General features: G+C 40.4%; 2 protein-coding genes across 3 annotated transcripts; both read left to right on the top strand.

Moving 5' to 3' along the window:
* The first annotated feature begins 1,235 nt into the window (after positions 1-1,235).
* On the top strand, positions 1,236-11,220 carry LOC119738268 (tauropine dehydrogenase-like). 2 transcript variants are annotated; one of them, XM_038213097.1, is made up of 7 exons: positions 1,236-1,435; positions 6,471-6,576; positions 8,447-8,779; positions 8,882-9,027; positions 9,175-9,302; positions 9,623-9,799; positions 10,727-11,220. In XM_038213097.1, the coding sequence occupies exons 2-7, from the start codon at positions 6,522-6,524 to the stop codon at positions 11,094-11,096; spliced, it is 1,209 nt and encodes a 402-aa protein (XP_038069025.1). In that variant the 5' UTR covers positions 1,236-1,435; positions 6,471-6,521; the 3' UTR covers positions 11,097-11,220. The 2 variants fall into 2 exon arrangements, with proteins under 2 accessions (XP_038069025.1, XP_038069024.1); XM_038213096.1 differs by having other exon boundaries at positions 6,520-6,576.
* A 2,843-nt stretch (positions 11,221-14,063) lies between these two features.
* LOC119736471 (phospholipase A and acyltransferase 4-like) lies at positions 14,064-14,834 on the top strand. The gene has a single exon (XM_038210487.1). The coding sequence runs from the start codon at positions 14,154-14,156 to the stop codon at positions 14,832-14,834; it is 681 nt and encodes a 226-aa protein (XP_038066415.1). The 5' UTR covers positions 14,064-14,153.
* The last annotated feature ends 4,567 nt before the right edge of the window (positions 14,835-19,401 follow it).

The raw sequence follows: 19,401 nt of genomic DNA on the forward strand, positions 1-19,401 counted from the left end.
TTTTAAACCGTGGTTGCAAAAAAAAAGACAACTCGTGATGGACCACGAACGAGCAAGAACACAGGCCAATTATAGGAGTTCGATAGTTCTCCTCCATGAACACGCAAACACATGACCGAAATGTGTATCCTTGTGAAGTCATTCCTTTGTTCTTGTCATGCTTATGTACTCAAGTTTTCGAGTTTGAAAGTGTACTTTCACAAAATGCCCCTATTTTAACCGGCACAATTAATTTTCTGGGCTGAAATTCGTATACTTAATATTTCCCTTACATAAAATACTTCAATTTGCGGCGAATCAACACACCTTGGAAATTCCTAGTTAAGTAAAATCCATTATCTATTTCGTGATAACCTTGTGACATAGAGCAATTGCCCTGTGGAGACGTAGACGTATATCATGTTGCAATTTGGTGTTCCCGGGCGTATTGTAATACGTCTCTACTCCATGAACAGGGTGACCGTTTTAGCCGATTTTCGGCTATCTTTGACAGATTTTTTGTTTAAAAAAAACCGAGTTTGAGGGAAAATTTGACAGAATGGATTTTTTGGGCAGATTTCTGGCAGAATTCTGCAAACATGGATATTTGACAGAAAAACATAACAAATTTAAAAAAAAAGGTATATATGTTTTAAAAAGCTTCAATTTTTTCAAACAAACCCTTGCATAATTTGGCTGCTCTAGGTAGGTGCTGAGGTTCACTGGGAACCGGACTTTAATTGTCTTGACGCAATTACCGCGCGGAAATTTACGCAATTTTATAACATCTTTATGTTACTATAGATTGTTTATAAAGCAATAATATTTAATAATAAGGCAATACTACAACATCTACATGTGATTTTAAGTGTGAATAGTGTATTTCGAGTAATTATGGGGAATTTGGCAGATTTTTGATGAATCTGACAGATTTTTGAATTGCATTTAGCAGAATTTGTTCATGACCTTACGGTCACCCTGAGTACGGTACAGATCGATTCCTGGCCATTTGCATTATGAACACACACACATGACGCTGGGAACACCGTCAAATCAGAATGCTTGAAAGACCATGGCCATATGACCCACAGGAAGTGTTACATAACACATTCTTCGGTGTCCCTCACTGTGTTATTTATGGACTTGAATACTTCAGAATACAGCCCGAGGAAAAGTAAGCACAGCGGACACATGAGCATGTATCGTGCTCATGTAACGTGCACTGTAACGTGCTCAGTTATCCGCCGAATCCACTCGGAGAAGCTAGCACGCCGGACTGAGAAGTGAGACCGTGACACTGGTGCGCGAGCAATGCGTAAAAAATACATGTACTGCACCGCCTGGAAGGAATAACAGTGATTCGCTATACATTTGCCGGGGCTTCACAGTGTACTACCTCCAAGCATAGAGCAAGGAACACAGCTCGTCTGATTTCAGCATAGAGCAAGGAATTTCAGTAAGTATAAATCTGTGTAGGAATTAATTTGGGGAGGCTTATACCTCTGGACGTTTCATTTAGCGAGCTGTTGGGCTGTTTTTTTTAATATAACGGTGCAGATTATGTCCCAGTTGACCTAGTTGTGGGTAATTATTGTGCTCAGTTGTGATGGCTTGGAGGAATCTTATTCCTGAATGGTATAGCAATTATGATAGTGTACTGTTAATTAGGGCTTTATACAGTACCAGAAGTATGTGCTATATCTGTAAAAATTCAACGCATAATTTTACACATTTTTTGAAACGACTTGTAACCGAATACAGTTTTGTCCCCAAGGCTGAAAATTATTTTCATCGCACAAAGAATTAACCTTGTTAGTTTTTAGACTTGGGTCATGAAAAAGTGACACTTAAGTTAAGAGTAAATGCTATAAAACTCTATATAGATGGGGTTCACGAAGGTCATGACCTCTCGGAAGGTGACCAAAGGGGATCGTAAGAGCAGTTCACGTTTGGCAGGCTTCGAGAGAGATGATCTAAAACTTAATTTTACGCAGTGCTCAAGTTGAGAACTAACGTTTTTGAGCTCAGTACCAAATGATATAAATTTATTTGTGATTAAATGCAAGTGAATCGGAGAAGGTATGGGAATATACAATCATTTGGAAATGAAGAAGACCAGCTCACCGTCCATTTTAACGTGTTGAATAAAGTAACTGTTTTTATTCCTCCATGCTGAAACAGACGTTCCCCAAAAGGCCTTACTATACCGCTCGAGAAACACGTTATAATACTGTAGACATGGTAGAGGAAGCTAGGTGGAACGCGGGAGAATTAAGAGGCTACATCGACAAACACAATATATTTTTGATGGATTACTATTCTCACACTTTCAGGCATGAATTTGCCTTGAATGGTCATGCAGGTAGAAACCAGTAACGCGCTCGACGATAGATCGAGTCGGATTTATCGATTCGACATCCGTGAGCCTCATCTTTTTTCTTTATTTTATCGCTGGATTTACAGCGACAACTCCGAATGCGAATAAAGAGGAGATGATTATTCAGTAATTGGTCGTGGAGGCTCATATTATACATGGAAAGAGCATAGAGCAAGGAAGAGCTGGGTAGTTTGGCTACATTGCAGTCCGCATGCCAAATTAACTCGATCTAAATCCAGGGACAAAATTGCCCGAAGCGCCAGCTGATTCGCAAACCGTAGCCTAGCCGCTGGGTGACCGTTTTAGCCGATTTTCGGCTAACTTTGACAGATTTTTTTGTAAAAAAAACCGGGTTTGACAGAAAATTTGATAGAATGGATTTTTTTGGCAGATTTCTGGCAGATTTCTGCGAAAATGGATATCTGACCGAATAACATCAAATTTGAAGAAAAACGGTACATTTGTTCAAAAAAGCTTTAAATGGACACTAGGTCCTTGAACAGCCCAATTGGGCTACAAAACGCGTTTTGAACGAAATGATATTTAAAAGTAGGATATAAACATCCACACAACTATCCTTTCAACACTGGGCGTTTTTGGGTTATTCCTGTATTATGCGTGCAAGAACGAATTTCGGGGTCCACTTTTGCGACCCCATAAATTCGAGCTGTTTGGATGCTAGTTGTAATTTCATTCGTAAAGTGTTCGCCTTTTGCGGACGTTAAGAAACCATTTTTTTTTGCATTGGTGATTGGTCACCGTGCGCTGTTCCCGAGACACACAACGTGTATATATCGTACACTGAGAACGACACGAAAAACGTATTCGTACTCCGTCATGTCCGATGTAAACAAGCGGGTTTTTTTTCGTCGTTTCTCGGGAACGGTAAGACTTTAGGTTGGTTTCCTTTCAACCAGATGTTTGAAATAGGTAAAGTAAAAAGTAAACAATCCAAAACATAAAATTTTCAGGGATTTCAGGACCTAGTGCCCCTTTAATCTTTTCAAAGAAACCCTTGCATAATGGGACAGGTTAGCTGGTCTAGGTGCTGAGGTTCACTGGGAACCGGACTTTGTAGTGACGCTACTATAGATTCTTTATAATGTTATTGGAACCTTAATTAAGGCAATACAACATCATCTACATGTGTTTATTGTGTATTTCGAGTAATTCTGGGGAATTTTGCAGATTTTTGATGAATCTGACAGATTTTGGAATTGCATTTAGCAGAATTTGGCCATGACCTTACGGTCACCCTGCCTAGCCGCGCGAGGTCATCTCTGTACTGTTCGCGATACGTGCGGTATGTGCATGCACCTTGCCGCGGAGCAAGGGTCACGAAAGGACAAGGTCAGCTGGACAATGAAACAAAATCCTTTTAACTCACTGACGTTAGCATTGGTGTAAACAAATGCCTGTAGAAATAGACCGCCCATGGGGAGGAAGGTCACTGGTCACAAAACATTTGCGCTGTTTGCGCATACATGCTATGGCAGGGTGACCGTAGGGTCATGGCCAAATTCTGCTAAATGCACTTCAAAAATCTGTCAGATTTATCAAAAATCTGCCAAATATTACTCGAAATACAATATAAACGCTTAAAATTACATGCAGATTTGTAGTTTTGCCTTAATTGAGGTTCAAATTACATTATAAACAATCTATAGTCACATAAAGATGTTATGAAATTGCGTAACGACAAATATACCATTTTAAACAAATATACCATTTTGTTTTTCAAAATTTGCTGTTTTTCAAAAAATCCATTCTTTCAAATTTTCAGTCAAACTCGTTTGTTTTTTACAAAAAAATAAAAAATCTGTCAAGGTTAGCCGAAAATCGGCAAAAACGGTACCCTAGCTACGTGCGAGATGATGATGCTTAATGTGTCAACCTCGTCCCCAGGTCTTACTTTATTTCAACCTCGTTTCCAATAGTAAGCCCTGGGATTGGAACTTGCTTCATGTCCACGCAGGCCTGATTCGATAGTTCATTGTACATTTTTTTTGGTAATTGTTACGTTCACACCTCAAGAATATTCTTTCCGTTCCGTCGGGTTGTTGGTCGTGATAGCGCCCTCTCGCGCCGGCGGGTTATCACGTATCAAACCATAACAACATCTAGACTAGTAGTACTAGGCCAACGTGGGAATTTCGTTCAATTTTTATGTAATTTTGTATAGACAAGGGCTGTTCAAAGTACCCATTGGTAATATTCCCACATTTCTCAAATATTGAACCTGGGCAAAGTGGGAATTACGGGCAATTCATTGATGCAATTTGTTATAGATAAGGCAAAAAAAAAAAAAAAGTTCTGCTTCCGATTACATGCCTTTCAAAAATAGGGTCGGTCGGTCGGAAATTTTTTTTTTTTGCCAATTTTTTTTATGCAGATTGAATGGGGTATTCAATTATATGCGAAGTTTTAGCCTGAACTATTTCTATTGCACTACGAAAGCTATACACGAAATGGCAACAAAAAGTGAGTAAAACCTACCTTTAATTATTGTCAATATATTTACGTTCGATAATTTCAAAAAATAATGGAAAATTCAGGCCGTTCGCACCATATGCACAACGCTAGTCAAGACGCGGGGAGCTGGCCAAAACTCCGAGGTGTGTAATGCGTGCGTGTGTGGCGAGCGGCCCACCATGGGCCATCAGAGCTGTTTTTACCGTCAACAATTTCGGGAAACACGCGGCATGTATCACTCCAAATACGAGTAGTGCGATCTCAAAATGAACTCCTGAACACAGAAAATACATACACAGACAAGCTAGATCAATTCTGTAAATTAACTTGCAAAAATGTTTTTTCTCCATCGGTGTTTTCTTGGCATTTTTACGATGTCGAATCCGACCAGTTGACAGTGGCCTGCACTGTACTGATAGCGCGCTATCGGTCACATAGCTAGCTATGGACTGGTTACCGCATTTTCATTATGTCTTCTAAATTGGCCCCTGCGCGGCGCGGCGGGAACCAGTCGTCGCCACGTGATTATAGTCACCGTGCGTGACATCGAATTGCGAAGTAGTTATATCGCGAAGCGAATTTGTAATAACGGAGGTTTCTTTGAAAAAAAAGCGAATGTAAGTAAGAAAACAAATAAATACAAGCATTTTTGGATGCAAAAGGGTTGTTGAGAGGTATTTTGTGAAGACAGAAAAGACAGATTTTATTTGTATTTATTCAATTTTTGTGTGTGTGTGTGTGTGTGTGGAATTGCCGATAAAATGTTTAGGGTCGCAGCCTAAAAATAGGGTCGGTCGGGTAACCGGAAGCAGAACTATTCTTTTTTTTGGCCTAAGTGCTGTTGCAATTACCTTTTGGTAATATTCGTACATTGGGTCATTTCAACACACCTTACCTCTAGAAAAGTACATCAAATTTGACAAATTTCAATTTAGCCCAGGTTCAAGAGTGGCGCAATGTAGAAATATTACCAATAGGTAAATTCAACACTCCTTATCTATAGCATTTGCATCAAAATTGAGTGAAGAAATTCCCAAATTTGACCGGGTTCGCGTGAAAGCGTATTGTTGGAATAAATATTACCAATGTTTAATTATATATAGAAAATACATCAAAATTAGCCAAAATTACCACTCTGCCCAGGTTCAGTATTTGCGCGATGTAGGTTGAACATTTACAACTTTAAGCTCTAGCAAATACGTCTAAATTGACGCAAATACTCCTTTTGACTGCAGCGGTGCAATAAAGGAACATTAACCATTGTGGGCAGTTTGGCTGTTCAGCGCTGGCACAGTATGCCTCTGTGTTAATGTTCGCATGACAATCATCAAGTACACTCAAAATTTCGTACAATATACATATGTAAGTTTTGGATGTATGCCTACTTTGCCGGGCAGTATTGGAATTCCCACATTGCCCAGCCAGACAAAGTGGGAATTCCAAATCTTTCTTTGCTTATTTTTGTTGCAGAGTTCCTGACTTGTGTAAAACTGAGCCACCATAAATTCACGACGGCTACGTCAATGAAGCCTATTATGTAACTGATGTTAAACAAAATGTTGAAGTAACCTTGGAGATATCATACGTGCCAACATGTCAACTCTCAATAATGAAGTAAAAGTTTCAATTCTGCATTGTGTAGGTTCAGCATCACAACTCATCCTAGCTGATACGTGCGTTCTTTGTTTTAGATATGCATCTGAAGGTGCTGATACTTGGTGGAGGAAATGGTGCCCACGTGCATGCAGGTAAGTACCCCCCAGTGTTGTAGTCAAGTTCTTTTTCCGAGTACCAAGTACTGCCGAGTACTTAGGTAACCGAGAACGAGTACTTGTACTTCCGATTTCAAGTTCAGATCTCCGAGTACGAATATCTTTACTTCCGAGTACAAGTACGAGTACTTGTATTCCGAGTGCTTCTATTTCCGAATATAATACCGCAAATGGTTCATTGTGCGTAATTGGCCCAGGCCCAGTCGGACCGATATACAGACCCACTCACGGCTAGCTGTTAACTTTATGTGTTTGTCCGGACGTGTGCACAGAGGAAAATCAGGGAACTTTGATTTCTCTGCAAGCCAATCAACCATTTCCAACTGATAGTATCGATAATAAAATAATGCCGTCTCCCTCCCCTACCCCCTCCCCATCAATAATTTCGTCCCACTTCGTTTAAACCCCATAAGACGAGTATCTGTGATTTATCTTGTCCCTGCTGTCCTCATTTTGCATTCCTGGACTCGTGACTGAACAACTGCTGGAATTGTTGCGATTTAGCACTGTTCCTTTTGAAATGAATAGATTACATTCATGGGATTTAAAGATGTAAGTAATTAAAAACTGAAACGACGCCATTGTTTTGACTGTTTGACTAAGAATAGTACTGTGCTCGGACTCGGTACTCGTACTCGAGCACTAATCGAGTATTTTTTTTAAAAGTATTCGTACTCGTACTCTAATGGACGAGCGGTGATTAGCAGGTCGCCCTCAACTGTTTGTTCGTTTCCGTACCTTGCAGTACCTTGGTACCGATCAGATTTCTGACCAAAATACCTTTTATTTGTTTACCTTTACCGTGCGTTACTGATAATTGTGAAAGTGAGTACCGGTACACCCACTTATTATTTAGCCTTTATTATTATAAGATGATATAGTAATTTATGCGTGGATCGTCAAAATAGAGGAGTCTTGGGGTACGAAACACTAGCGTTATTTGGGGATAATGTTTGTCGCATGCTCCTGTATAATTTAGTGTGTACATTCCAGTATATGTATTGCTATATTTTCAGTCACTATACGGTTTTTCTGTTATTTCAACACGGTTTTCGTGCTCCATATTCCCAAGATTTCACCGCAGTTTATTTCAATGCATCATACTCCTAGTAATTGTATCGTCTAAGTAGATTCTGGTCATAGCCTACAGTCCCCTACTTTCCTGTTGTTATCCTGATCATGCAGACAAAAGTACAAAGATTGCGGGTAACACCATGTGGAAAGTAATCTCTTCTTGGAAGAAGACAACCGGTTGGTTGAGTGTAGAACTCGACGTTTCGAACTGTGTGCCCTGTCCGTCCTCCCGAGGGTGAGTCCACCTCCTGAGGACGGACAGAGCACACTGTCCAAAACGTCGAGTTCTATACACTCAAACAACCGGTTCTTATCAGAACCACACTAATCTTCTCCTATATAAGAATAGATTACTTTCCACATGGTGTTACCCGCAATCTTTCTACTTTATTCCATCCGCAATGCAAAGCTTCAAGTTACATGTACATGTTTATCCACACAGTTGCATTAAAACCATCTGCGATGCAATGCATAGTCAATTCTTGCTCATCATTTTGATCGCTGCCATTATCGTTGTTGTGTTACCCCTTTCGAGCCACGCCTCCTTTCCACGTCAACCCAGTCACTTCCTACGATAGGCATATTTCAAAATGATACCTTTATTTCTTTGTCATCTACACACTCAGTGAGGTAATTCGACGAAAACAGTTTTTCTACGTCTTTTCAACAATCATCTCTTACCAAATACAACTTCAAAGTTGCGAATAGGTCGTTAAGCAGCATAGACATTATTGTGCTTCAACAATGATGACCTGAGTAACTTGATTTCCAGGTATCGCGGCCAGCAACCCTGACAATGAGGTTCGGGTGTTGAGCTTATTCCAAGACGAGGCTGAACGCTGGAGTAAAGCTCTTGAAAGCTCAGACCTCGTGCTCGACTACACGGACGTGGATGGGAAAGAACAGCAGTTTGTTTCAAAACCTGGCTTGATTACCAACGACCCCAAAGTAGCTGTGCCGGGAAGTGACATCATCGTGTTTGTTGTTCCTGCTTTTGCACATGCGCAGTACTGGGAAGCATTGAAGCCTCATATGGAGCCAGGCATGGTTGTCATAGGAATGCCTGGTGCAGCTGGCTGGGAGTTCCAAGCTTATGATATTTTAGGTTGGTACAACATTTTGATTTTCTTCAAATTAAATATTACGCCACTGGTATACAATGATGATTATTTTTTGAAGAAACTAAACGATGATTTTGTTCGTGCAGGGGACAAAGCGAAAGGGATCACATTCTTTAATTTCAACTCTCTGCCATGGACCTGTCGCGTGACAGAGTTTGGTAAGAGGGCTGACATCGTTGGCTTCAAGGAACATTTTGTGGGCGCCATCAGGAAAGGCAGAGTGGAACCGAAGGTGAGGTAGATAGATGTAAGACGGCGCTGCTGGCTTTTGTTCTGAGTTGTCTTCGTATAAGAATATCAGTCAAATCAGATTTGATGCGTTTATTGCGAGTTATCAGCTGGGGGATCACAAACCTAATGTATTTTTGTTATTATACAGGTTGACCCATTGAAAGCCATCCAGCAATCTCTTGGCCCCCTCCCAGTATGCGCAGCCTACGGTGACCTTCTAGGGATGACCTTAACCTACACCAATGCTTTTATTCATCCTTCAATCATGTATGGGAGGTGAGTTAATTGGTGACATGTATAGAACATACTGAATGTCTTTTTTTAAAGTACATCTAAAACTCTAAGATAGCAATAGATGCAAACCTATTACTTATTGCTGAATCTAACAGTCGTACCTAATTTGACTACGCTAACTCAAAACGTCATTGTGATTTAGGTCACAATCATGTTGCTATAAACGTCTCCAAACCATAGGTTGACGATATTGGTTTAACGGAAACTTTCCTGTGTTGATAATTTCAACTTGTAAGTGTGTTCTGTGATGTTTTTTTTCAAAGTAACGTCGACTCTCCTTTCTCGTTAATCTAAATGTTTAGATGGCATGACTGGGACGGTAAGCCGGTGAGCGAGTCTCCTCTCTTCTATCAGGGCCTGGACCAAACGTCCGCAGACCTGCTCTCGAGTGTCAGTGGTGAGATTGTAGCCATTGCCAAGGCCATCTGCGCCAAGAATGCTGATATCGACTTGTCCAATGTCAAACATATATCTGATATGTAAGTATTATATTACTGTGTCGTTTATCTTTGTCATTATGATTGAGTACTGGTATACTAAAGATTCATATCAAGGTTATTTGGTACTTTGTATATCCCCCAACAGTGTAGGTGCATATTATATTTCGCCCGGTAGGTGCTTCCAAGCTATTTTATTTCTTTCTAGCAATGAAACCACGGATCCTTTTATCAAGGATTCCTCATGTGTCCTATAGGCACTGTAGCTCGAAAGCCTGAAGAAACATGTAAGAAGAAGACAATGAGAAGAAATTACAGTTTTAGAGGTGCATGGGAAGAAAAACACAGAAGAACCTTCAGGGGAAAACCAACGGAATCAGGTAGGTACTGAAAACCCAATCCACATGTGGTCCGGGCAGGAATCGAACCCGGGCCACAGCGGTGGAAGGCGATGACAGTAACCACTAACCGTGGAGTGATATGGCCTCGATCGTGGTTAAGTTAAAGGCACTGGATTCGTGGTCTTCGGGTAAAGCTGCAGGTTGTGGGTTCGAGTCCTGGATTGGGTCATGGTGCATGTGCCCTTGGGCAAGGCACTTTGTCACTCATTGCTTCTTTCCACCCAGGAGTAAATGGGTACCTGTGAGGGCAGAGACGAATGTTGTGATTGAATTAGCTTCCTTGCACCTAACAGGCTGCAGCGGGCTGTATACTAGCTCCCCAGGGAGCTGAGATGGTATTTGGAAAGTTTCATAGGCCCAACGAGCAGGGGTAATAATGATGTAGCGCCTTGAGCACCAGTCCTGGTGGATACGTGCTCTATTAATACCTACTATTATTATTAACCACTGCGCCAATCGTTGGCGTTCCAAAGTTCCGAATATCTAGGCGGACTGGTAGTTGTTGAATACGACATTGAAAATAAAAGCTATAATAACATAATGTTACAAACCTAACCTTACTTTTCAGCACGTTAGATTTTTACGCCGATGACATCGAAGACAAGAGCTCATTCCTACGGATGATGCAGAGCAACAAAGCGTACGAAGGATTGCGTCACCCCGTCACCAATAATGAAGGTGGCGGTGTGAGCCCCAATTTCAAGTTCCGATACCTTTGTGAGGACGTCCCATTTGGTCTGGTTGTACACCGGGGTATCGCTGAAATCGTCGGCGTTCCTACACCGAACATCGACAAAATCATCACATGGGGACAGGGCTTAATTGGTAAAGAGTTCTTAGTCGACGGTAAAATCACAGGGAAGGATATTGGAATGACGAGAGCTCCACAGAGGTACGGGTTCACCACTTTGGACGCCATATTGGGTGATCATTTGTGAACTATGTAGTGAGTATCGGTAGCAAATTACAATCGACATTTTCACCAACCTATTTAACACAAACGCATGACGATAAATATAATGCATGGTAACCGAAGTAACAGAAATATGACTATGCCGACTTTTCCTGCCGATTCTAGGGTGAGTAAAAAAACCCGAAAACCCAAATGTCGGGACTATGGTTAAAGTGAACTTCTGCATGTAGCACTTTCAAAATCTAGGATATGAAAGCCCAATCCATTAGTTTTCTTTTAATACAAGAATCATTCAAATCACTCATGTACTTTTCAAGTTACGGAATTTTAAACACAACCACCGTTTTAAAGTTCTGTCCACGAACACAAAAAAAGGTGTGCGTTCTTTCAGCAAAACGAAAACAATTCACACACATCCCTATGTGATCTGTTTTCGTTTTGATGAAAGAACACTTAATGCAGAACTTTATGCAGAACTTCACTAAAACAATGGTCCCGACATTTGGGTTTCGTTGTTTTTACTCAACCTGTATAGCCTACCGTAAGCCCGCCGCACACGGGAGCCATACGTGCTTAGCAAAAGTCATTATACGTCGTTTGCTAAATATCCTCGCGTGCGGTGAAGTTTTGCTGAGAACGTGGCCCACGGCCTCGCGAGGCAGAACACGCAGTTCGAAGGCTTTCTGCTCATGCAGCACGTACCTGTCGTGTGCGGCGGGCTGAACCAACCGTTCAAGTTACTTGCTTTAATATAACGATTGCTTATGATACAGGTTACATGGTGCATAGTGCATACAGGGTGCTCTCTTTGTGTACAATATTCCTTGGTTTGCAGTTTTATTTAAAATACGTTTTAAATTTAAATTCCCAGTTGTTAGCGGACCACTTTAGGGCGTGACACATTAGTACTGACGTGGTTTTTGGGGTCATTCCTGCACCAACCTCATGGCTACGATGAAATTTCACACGCGTACGATGAAATGCTTATCCCAAAAGAAAAATCATCAAATGTTGATGTGCACATGCGCAGTTGAAAACATCCAACTTGTTAAGGCCTTTAGTGAAATGGTAGTATATTTGTATAAATTTGTGACGTCTTCTAAACCGTGAAATATGTATGAAAGTGTTTGACTAGAATCGCAGCCTTTATTTGTCGATTAAGGTGTGCTGACCCCCCTTTTTGGAGATATGATAGTGTGGTTATTTACTTTATTGTTCATATTGAAATGTATTTCATAGTTACTTTTTATAATTCACTTCAATGCTCCCATTTTTGGTTGCCTTGCATTTTAGGTGTGAATTTTGCCCTTCCAATTTTTGGCTTTGCTTTTTGCAACGCAATCTAATTGTCCCTTATCGAACTACCGAAAAATGAACACTTATACAATTGTTGGACAAAATGTATGACTTTTCACTCTTGTTTCAAAACCAGATTAATCTTTTAAAGTGGAGCTATTTAACTTATTTTGTGTTCTGATTAAAATATCTTGCAGGTTTACATCAATCAACATAACAATCATGTTAATTTTGTTTTCTTTCAAACTGGGTGGGTTTGGGGATTTTTTTTCTGTGGAATTATTTAAATGGTCCCTTGTGCTCTTTTAACGTACGTTTCATTTGAAAATGTCATGATAGTGATATTTCATACTGTTGGTGGTTTGAAAAGGGCAAATGTTTGGCGTAATCATTTCGTTCATTTAATAATTAATTGATTGCTTGATGTGTGTTTTAATTTTAAGTTTAATTATTAGTACCCGACTGTTACCAATGAGCAAATGCCTATGAGCTGACGACTTCCGATCCACATTAAACATTTGAAAAAAATCTTTAAAATAGTTTTAAAAAGTTGAGAAATAAAAAAAAAATAGGGAACGCCGTTGTGTCTAATAATTTGTCATAATTGTTCATACTTATGCGATGATATTGGAACATTCTCATTCCGACATTCATTGAAAGTATACTCGGTTGCAATTATTAGTAAAATTATATCACGTTCGAAAGAGTTTGATATTGGAATGTTGCCCTTTGCAGAGCTAAAATTACAAACATATTTATTCAATTTCTTTTTAAAGAAACATCTGTCTACTTTCTTTTTTAAAGATCCACAAGAGTCCGTCATGACTGTGATGAGAGCAAACACGGAGACTGCAATAAACAAGTCGTACTTCCATAATGCAAACCTGTTTAAGAGCTTGTTGCCTTTTAGATGTCCTTGTACACCAGCAACACCTATAGATTATAAAAAAAAAATCACCGTAAAGTAAGTGCATTGTTATAAATGAACTTGGGTTGTATATATACAGCGCACACAACATGGCCTTTGCCTATTGCACATGGTGGGGAATTTTACATGATGTTTGTGCAAGCAAGAAAAAAATAGTCTTTTGTCAATAGCCTGGAGTGTTTGTAATTACCTACGGTTGATACTTTATGGGTGCAAAATAGCAATAATCAAGTAAAAAAGGTGTTTAATTTTGGGGTTTTTTAAGCACGAGTGAGTTTTAGGGAGATTCTTTTCCGTGGATGCACTGAAATAAACTCCTTGTGTTCCTTTTTTTTTTTGAGTTTCAGTATTTTAATGAGGGTGTTCCAAATCCAACTTACAGAGTTACATCTCATCCACTTCCGTTGGAGGCAAAATCACAAAGTCCCCTCCCCCTTACAAAATGTTATAGATTATGTACAACTCGGGGAACCGACCAAATTTTTCCAGCCTGTTGAGAATTATGTATAGCTTCGCAGAACTGGTCGGGAAACCGACCAAATTGTCCCAGTTACCCAGCAACATGTGACCCCTGCCAGTGAATATAGCACGACTACATTCCGTGATGCGGAACATAGACGGATTCCCGCCATTATACACAAGTACATTTATATTCGACAACAAGCGATAACACGGGGAGCGAAAGTCCGGGAGCCAGTCTAAATGGGAATCCCCACTTTCCCGAGTATTTTGAGCAACTTTGACCTCAACTATTTGGGCCTTCGGCACGATCATAGCGCATTAGATTTCGCGTAGAAAGGGAAATAACGACTCTCTATATATTTGTGCACAAGAACGAAATTCATAAGTTGGGCAGATATGCAGTTGGAAAGACCGAGAAAACACTGGGTTTCAACATTTCTGGAGACGATTTCCGCCTTGTTCGTTGTTGGTTGCTTATTCCGTACCGAGGAAATCATAGTAGGCCGACTAGAGGGAGTCATAGCGGGAAACGACAACTGCGAGATTGTGGGTAACTGGAATTCGCCCCTTCCTTGGGATATCAAGGAATTTGAAGACAGATTACGCCCCGGTGATAGACTGGAGTTCCATCGCGGCGTGTACGAACACTGGGGTATATACGTCGGTGAATACGAAGGGATGAAACATGCTGTCATCCATTTCGGTATGTTCGAAGGAGGGTCTGCGTTCTCCAAAAAGAAGGCATTCGGCAGTTCGTCTGCTGCCAGTCAAAAGCCCGAGATACGAGCCGATACGATTGCGCAGATTCTCGGATCATGTTCCATGAAGGTGAGGATCAACAACTCAAGAGACAAGGAAGTAGAGCCTTTGGATCTAGACGTCATCATTGGAGTAGCAAAGATAATGCATCGACAAAACACGCCGCGTGAGTACAGTCTTTTCAGCAACAACTGCGAGCACTTCGTGAATCTGTGTCGATACGGTGAACCCTATAGTGCACAGGCTGTTGAAGCAGTACTGACAGTTGTGTTCCTGAGTTTGGGAGCCATAATTGCCTTCTGTGAATTCATAGGTTAGTATCTAAAGCTATCTTACTGATACACGTGCAAGTTGTCATTATCAAGTTAATCGATATATTTGCAACATATTTTTGCCGATTTAAGAACAGCAATACAAACAAATATGATGCAGGGTATTAGAAAACAAACCGTCGAAATTTCTGCTCAGTATAGGTTCATTTTTTTTTTGCGAAAACTGTGGAAATGCATCTTCCCTTTTCTTGATGCAAAGCAAGGTTTCTCTTAAAAGCCAGGCTCTTTCGAAATGGTCATTAAAAATTGGTGACGGTTGTAATCAATCGATTAGGCTATTTATTGATATTTGAGACAGTTGGTCCGGCCTAATCTAATTCAAGTTGGGTTTTTAGTTGGGATTATTTCTATAGTTTTTTGTTCTATTGTTAGAATAACAGCAAACAATAATAAAAACAAAACCCATCTCTATCAACTGCAGAAATACGACGTTTTCTGTTAACAATTACCGGTATTGAGACTCGACACGGTGCTTGATCGTTCATCAGTATAATAAGAGAAACCATTTGAAATATTTTTGAGTCGAAGTTCGTAGGGTATATTTTCAGATTTTGTAGCAAGTCCATTTTGTTTTTAATTCACAGATTTGCTCATCAGGAATGCTTTCCAGCACTTAGCGCAGACCATCTGCATGTCTGCTCATTCGTGGAATTGAGCTGCGGGTGAAGAAGGCAAAGGGGAATGACGCATCGAATTATTAAGCCCAAGTCACACATTCACGGTGAAAGCTAGGAGTATCTACGGCGGGTTTATACTGTAATGGTTGTGTTACTTATTACTTATGATTATTACTTATGTGCCCTTTATTGTATCAGCAAATTATTAGCTGTTTCGGTGACTCACCGAAACAGCTATTGTTTTCGTTAAGATTTTTTTTTTTCTTTTTTTTTTTCTTTTTTTTTTCTCCTTTTTCAGACTTTTTCTCCATAGGTTTAACACACGTTTCTTCCACCAGTCCACTTTGCCACTTTTTCAAATCCGATTGATTTCAGACTTGATACATACTCAGACCACCACCCACAGATGGTCCTAGAAGAAATTCGTGACCGTGACGTCATCAGGTGTCGGGTTACGTCACATTAAAGATGCATTTTTCCCCATATGTTTTGTACACGTTTTAAAACACTCCACTTTGGCCTCTTCGTAAATCCGATCGACCTCAGACTTGATACATACTTAGACCACTACCCACAGATGGTCCTAGAAGAAATTTGTGATCGTGACGTCATCAGGTGTTGGATTACGTCACATTAAAGATGTATTTTTCCCCATAGGGTTTGTACACGTTTTAAAACATTCTACTTTGGCACTTTCGTAAATCTGATCGACGTTAGACTTGGTACACACTTAGACTACCACCTACAGATGGTCCTAGAAGAAATTCGTGATCGTGACATCATCAGGTGTAAGGCTACTTCACATTTAAGTTTCATTTTTCCCCATAGGGTTTGTACACGTTTGTCTTCAAATCATACTTTGGCACTATATATGTCTGATTGACTTTTCACTTGGCAGATGACATTCGAAGTGACTTCATCAAGTGTTCATCACGTGCACAGAGTATTTCAAATATCCGAAACAGCTTGTGTTTGTCCACAAACACATTTCTAGTTATAGATTGATATGGTGGTAGTTTTGGAGAATGTAATGAAGTTTTTGGAGAGATTTTTGCTGTAAGATTTAGGGAGCACTGTGACCAAATGCACGAGGGTTAGCAACCCATGTTTGCACTGATGGCACACACAGTGTGACCATGTGCAGTGCGCGTGCGTGAGCAGTACATGTATTGTGATATGTAACTTACAGTAGTTTGTGGTTTAAGAGTGATTTTATTTGGACGTAGGCCTATATTGCATTATTGGGCACTTAATTGTCTGGAGACCAGTTTATAGAAATGCTTACAACTGTCACTGTCATATAGTTTTGGAAAGTTCATGTAAGTTGGTGATCATATTGTGCATTTTAGGGACGGATGTGGGTGCTTGCGGTGTGTGATAGTGTGTGCGAGTGTTGGTCAGTCAGTGCGCAGGGCCGGCCTGTCTGTTTGTGATTCCATCCTTGGGTGCTCGATGCGGTCACCATACTTGCATATAGGCTTTTCACTCTTGGTAATTAACTGGGTAATGTGTGTACATCTTTCTAATACATGTACGTTATTATTTCATGAGTTACACATGTACATTGTTTGTATTTTGAAATGAAACTTATGAGTGCCTGCCCGATCTTTACAGGTGGCCCCACCTGGGCCGATTCAGTCTGAATAAACAGTCAGAGCAAGGGAGATCCAGTTTCCGTGTCAGCACTCACTCACAACTAGAACCTGCGTGCCCCCCTCTTCCCTTACTCCAGAACCAGACCAGAGCCCCCCTTCCCTGAAGTCCCCGCTAGAGACCCTCACAATACCAAGAATCAATCGATCACGATGAACCGTCGAGATTCGTGGAGAAATCGACTTTCTAAGAATGCACTACGGTTTCAGGACGAATAGCCACGACTGTCATAAGGTTTCTCTACGAATACACCACGGTTTGTCAAGAATATAGACAGATTGTTGAAGAATATCGACGGTGTTACTAAGAATAATGACGTTAACGCCCCGTTTTTCTTGGCCACGGATGACCAAGGTTCTCCTTCGGCATAATCATAGTAGGCTACAACCTTAGCAGAACCCTAGCACATCCATGCATATCCGTAGGACATTCGTAGCGAATTCGTATTTCTACCACAAATGAGCTACGAATCTCCAAGAATATGTACGAATAGCCACGAATAACGATTTTTCTTAATTTAATCAAATACTGGAACTTACTTAATTTTTGCAACTGTGCGACGTTGCGTCGAATAACACTACGGATAAATACGATTGTCCTACGGATGTCCCGCGTTTGCACTACGGATTATAGTTTTCATGACGGTTCGCCACGGAAGTTATGCTAAGTTCACACATTCCCGATTTTTAAGCCGAACCGCCGCGAATAGCAACTATTTTAGTAAACCGGGGAATGGATCTTGGCTGCCTTGGGATAATTCTGATAGTTCGGTGAAAGATCGTTAAAGATCGGGAAGCGCCCCGACAATTTCCGACGTGTTCAAAATTGTTGTGGTGATTCGGGAACCAATTTAAATTCTTGGTTTATTCTTGTTGTATTCTAAACTAATTTTTTCAGCATTCTTACAAGTTTCGTAAAGTTATTTTTTGGTGTTAACAAAATCATGCCAAATCATTACGAATGTATCAAGAAATGTACGAATATACGAATACACTAAATCGGCATAATTCTGGGTCATTCAGGATGATTCTTGAATTATTATTATGTTACTCTTGAAAAATCGCTACAATTCGGTTTTACTCTTCACTAAATCGCATTTATTCGGCTTGGTTCGGTCTGATTCGGCTTCCAATTCGTAGTTATTTCTGTTTCATTCTAAAGTTATTCTTACAAACAGCGAATCGGGGCTACTTTCTCCCGATGCCATCAAGAATTGTTATTAGGGATAGATCGGGTAATTCGTGGCAATAATGCGGGAATGTGTGAACCTATAGCATAAGGATGATAACAATCACTGCGATATTACACCGGTATAGTGACTATAACAACTCATCAGTCAGTTTTAAAAGGTCGCAATCCGAAGTAAGTAATTAATTAATTAATTAATGCACTTGCAATCGCATGTGTTGTTTATTCCTTTAGTTAATGGGTACGGTATAGACCATAACGATTAAACGCCTACTGTCATTCAACTTCCCGATTCGCTTATTGGTCTTACTGATAGCGAATCGTGCTTAAACACTTCAATTATTCACTAAACACCCATATATTTGTAGTAAAACATAACAGTAAAACAGCTATATTCAATTTCAATTGCACTTTCCGGTAACACTAGAAGTAAATTTCAAACGGCTTTGCACAAGGTAATGTCTAACTGATCACAAACAATGAGACCGGTACATTTTATGCTGAGGGAAAAAAATAAACGGTCAATTTTCTTACCATTATCATTGGTCGAAAAAAAAAAACAGACCCGATCTTTCAGCCCCAGCACCTAAAGTCCACGTAATGTCGCCCGGGTTCGCGCAGCTGACCGTGTCGTGCTGACCGAGTTACGCCGTGGAATTCGTCGATTTGACGGCCAGGCTTCCCGTGCCCCGCGAAGATCAGGCACATGCTGCAGCAAGCACTATCGACCAAGGACGTTGGCGAACACCATTTGAACATGACCGTTCACAACATTCCCGAGAACCACTCATTTTCGAAACGAGATTGTACACACACAAAAATCTTGCAAAGAAAAAGATGCTCTATATGGACTTTTTAAATGTTATCTACCACTTACAAGATAAAATTCGACCTGTCCACATTGTGCTCGCAGTTGTTTAGGGAAGATTATATTGTCAGTGCTTTTCGGGTCCAATAATTTTCTAGGGTCTAATTTGTGGGTGTCACTTGCTTCGCGAGACGGTCAAAAAGTGTCATTAAAGGGAAAATACAACATTTGCAAACATCTAAAAATAAAACTACCAAATCATTTTGAAATACCTTGCTGGACTGTTA

The sequence above is a fragment of the Patiria miniata genome, unplaced genomic scaffold, assembly GCF_015706575.1.
Source record: "Patiria miniata isolate m_02_andy unplaced genomic scaffold, ASM1570657v1 HiC_scaffold_3, whole genome shotgun sequence".
In the NCBI taxonomy this organism is placed as follows: Eukaryota; Metazoa; Echinodermata; class Asteroidea; order Valvatida; family Asterinidae; genus Patiria; species Patiria miniata.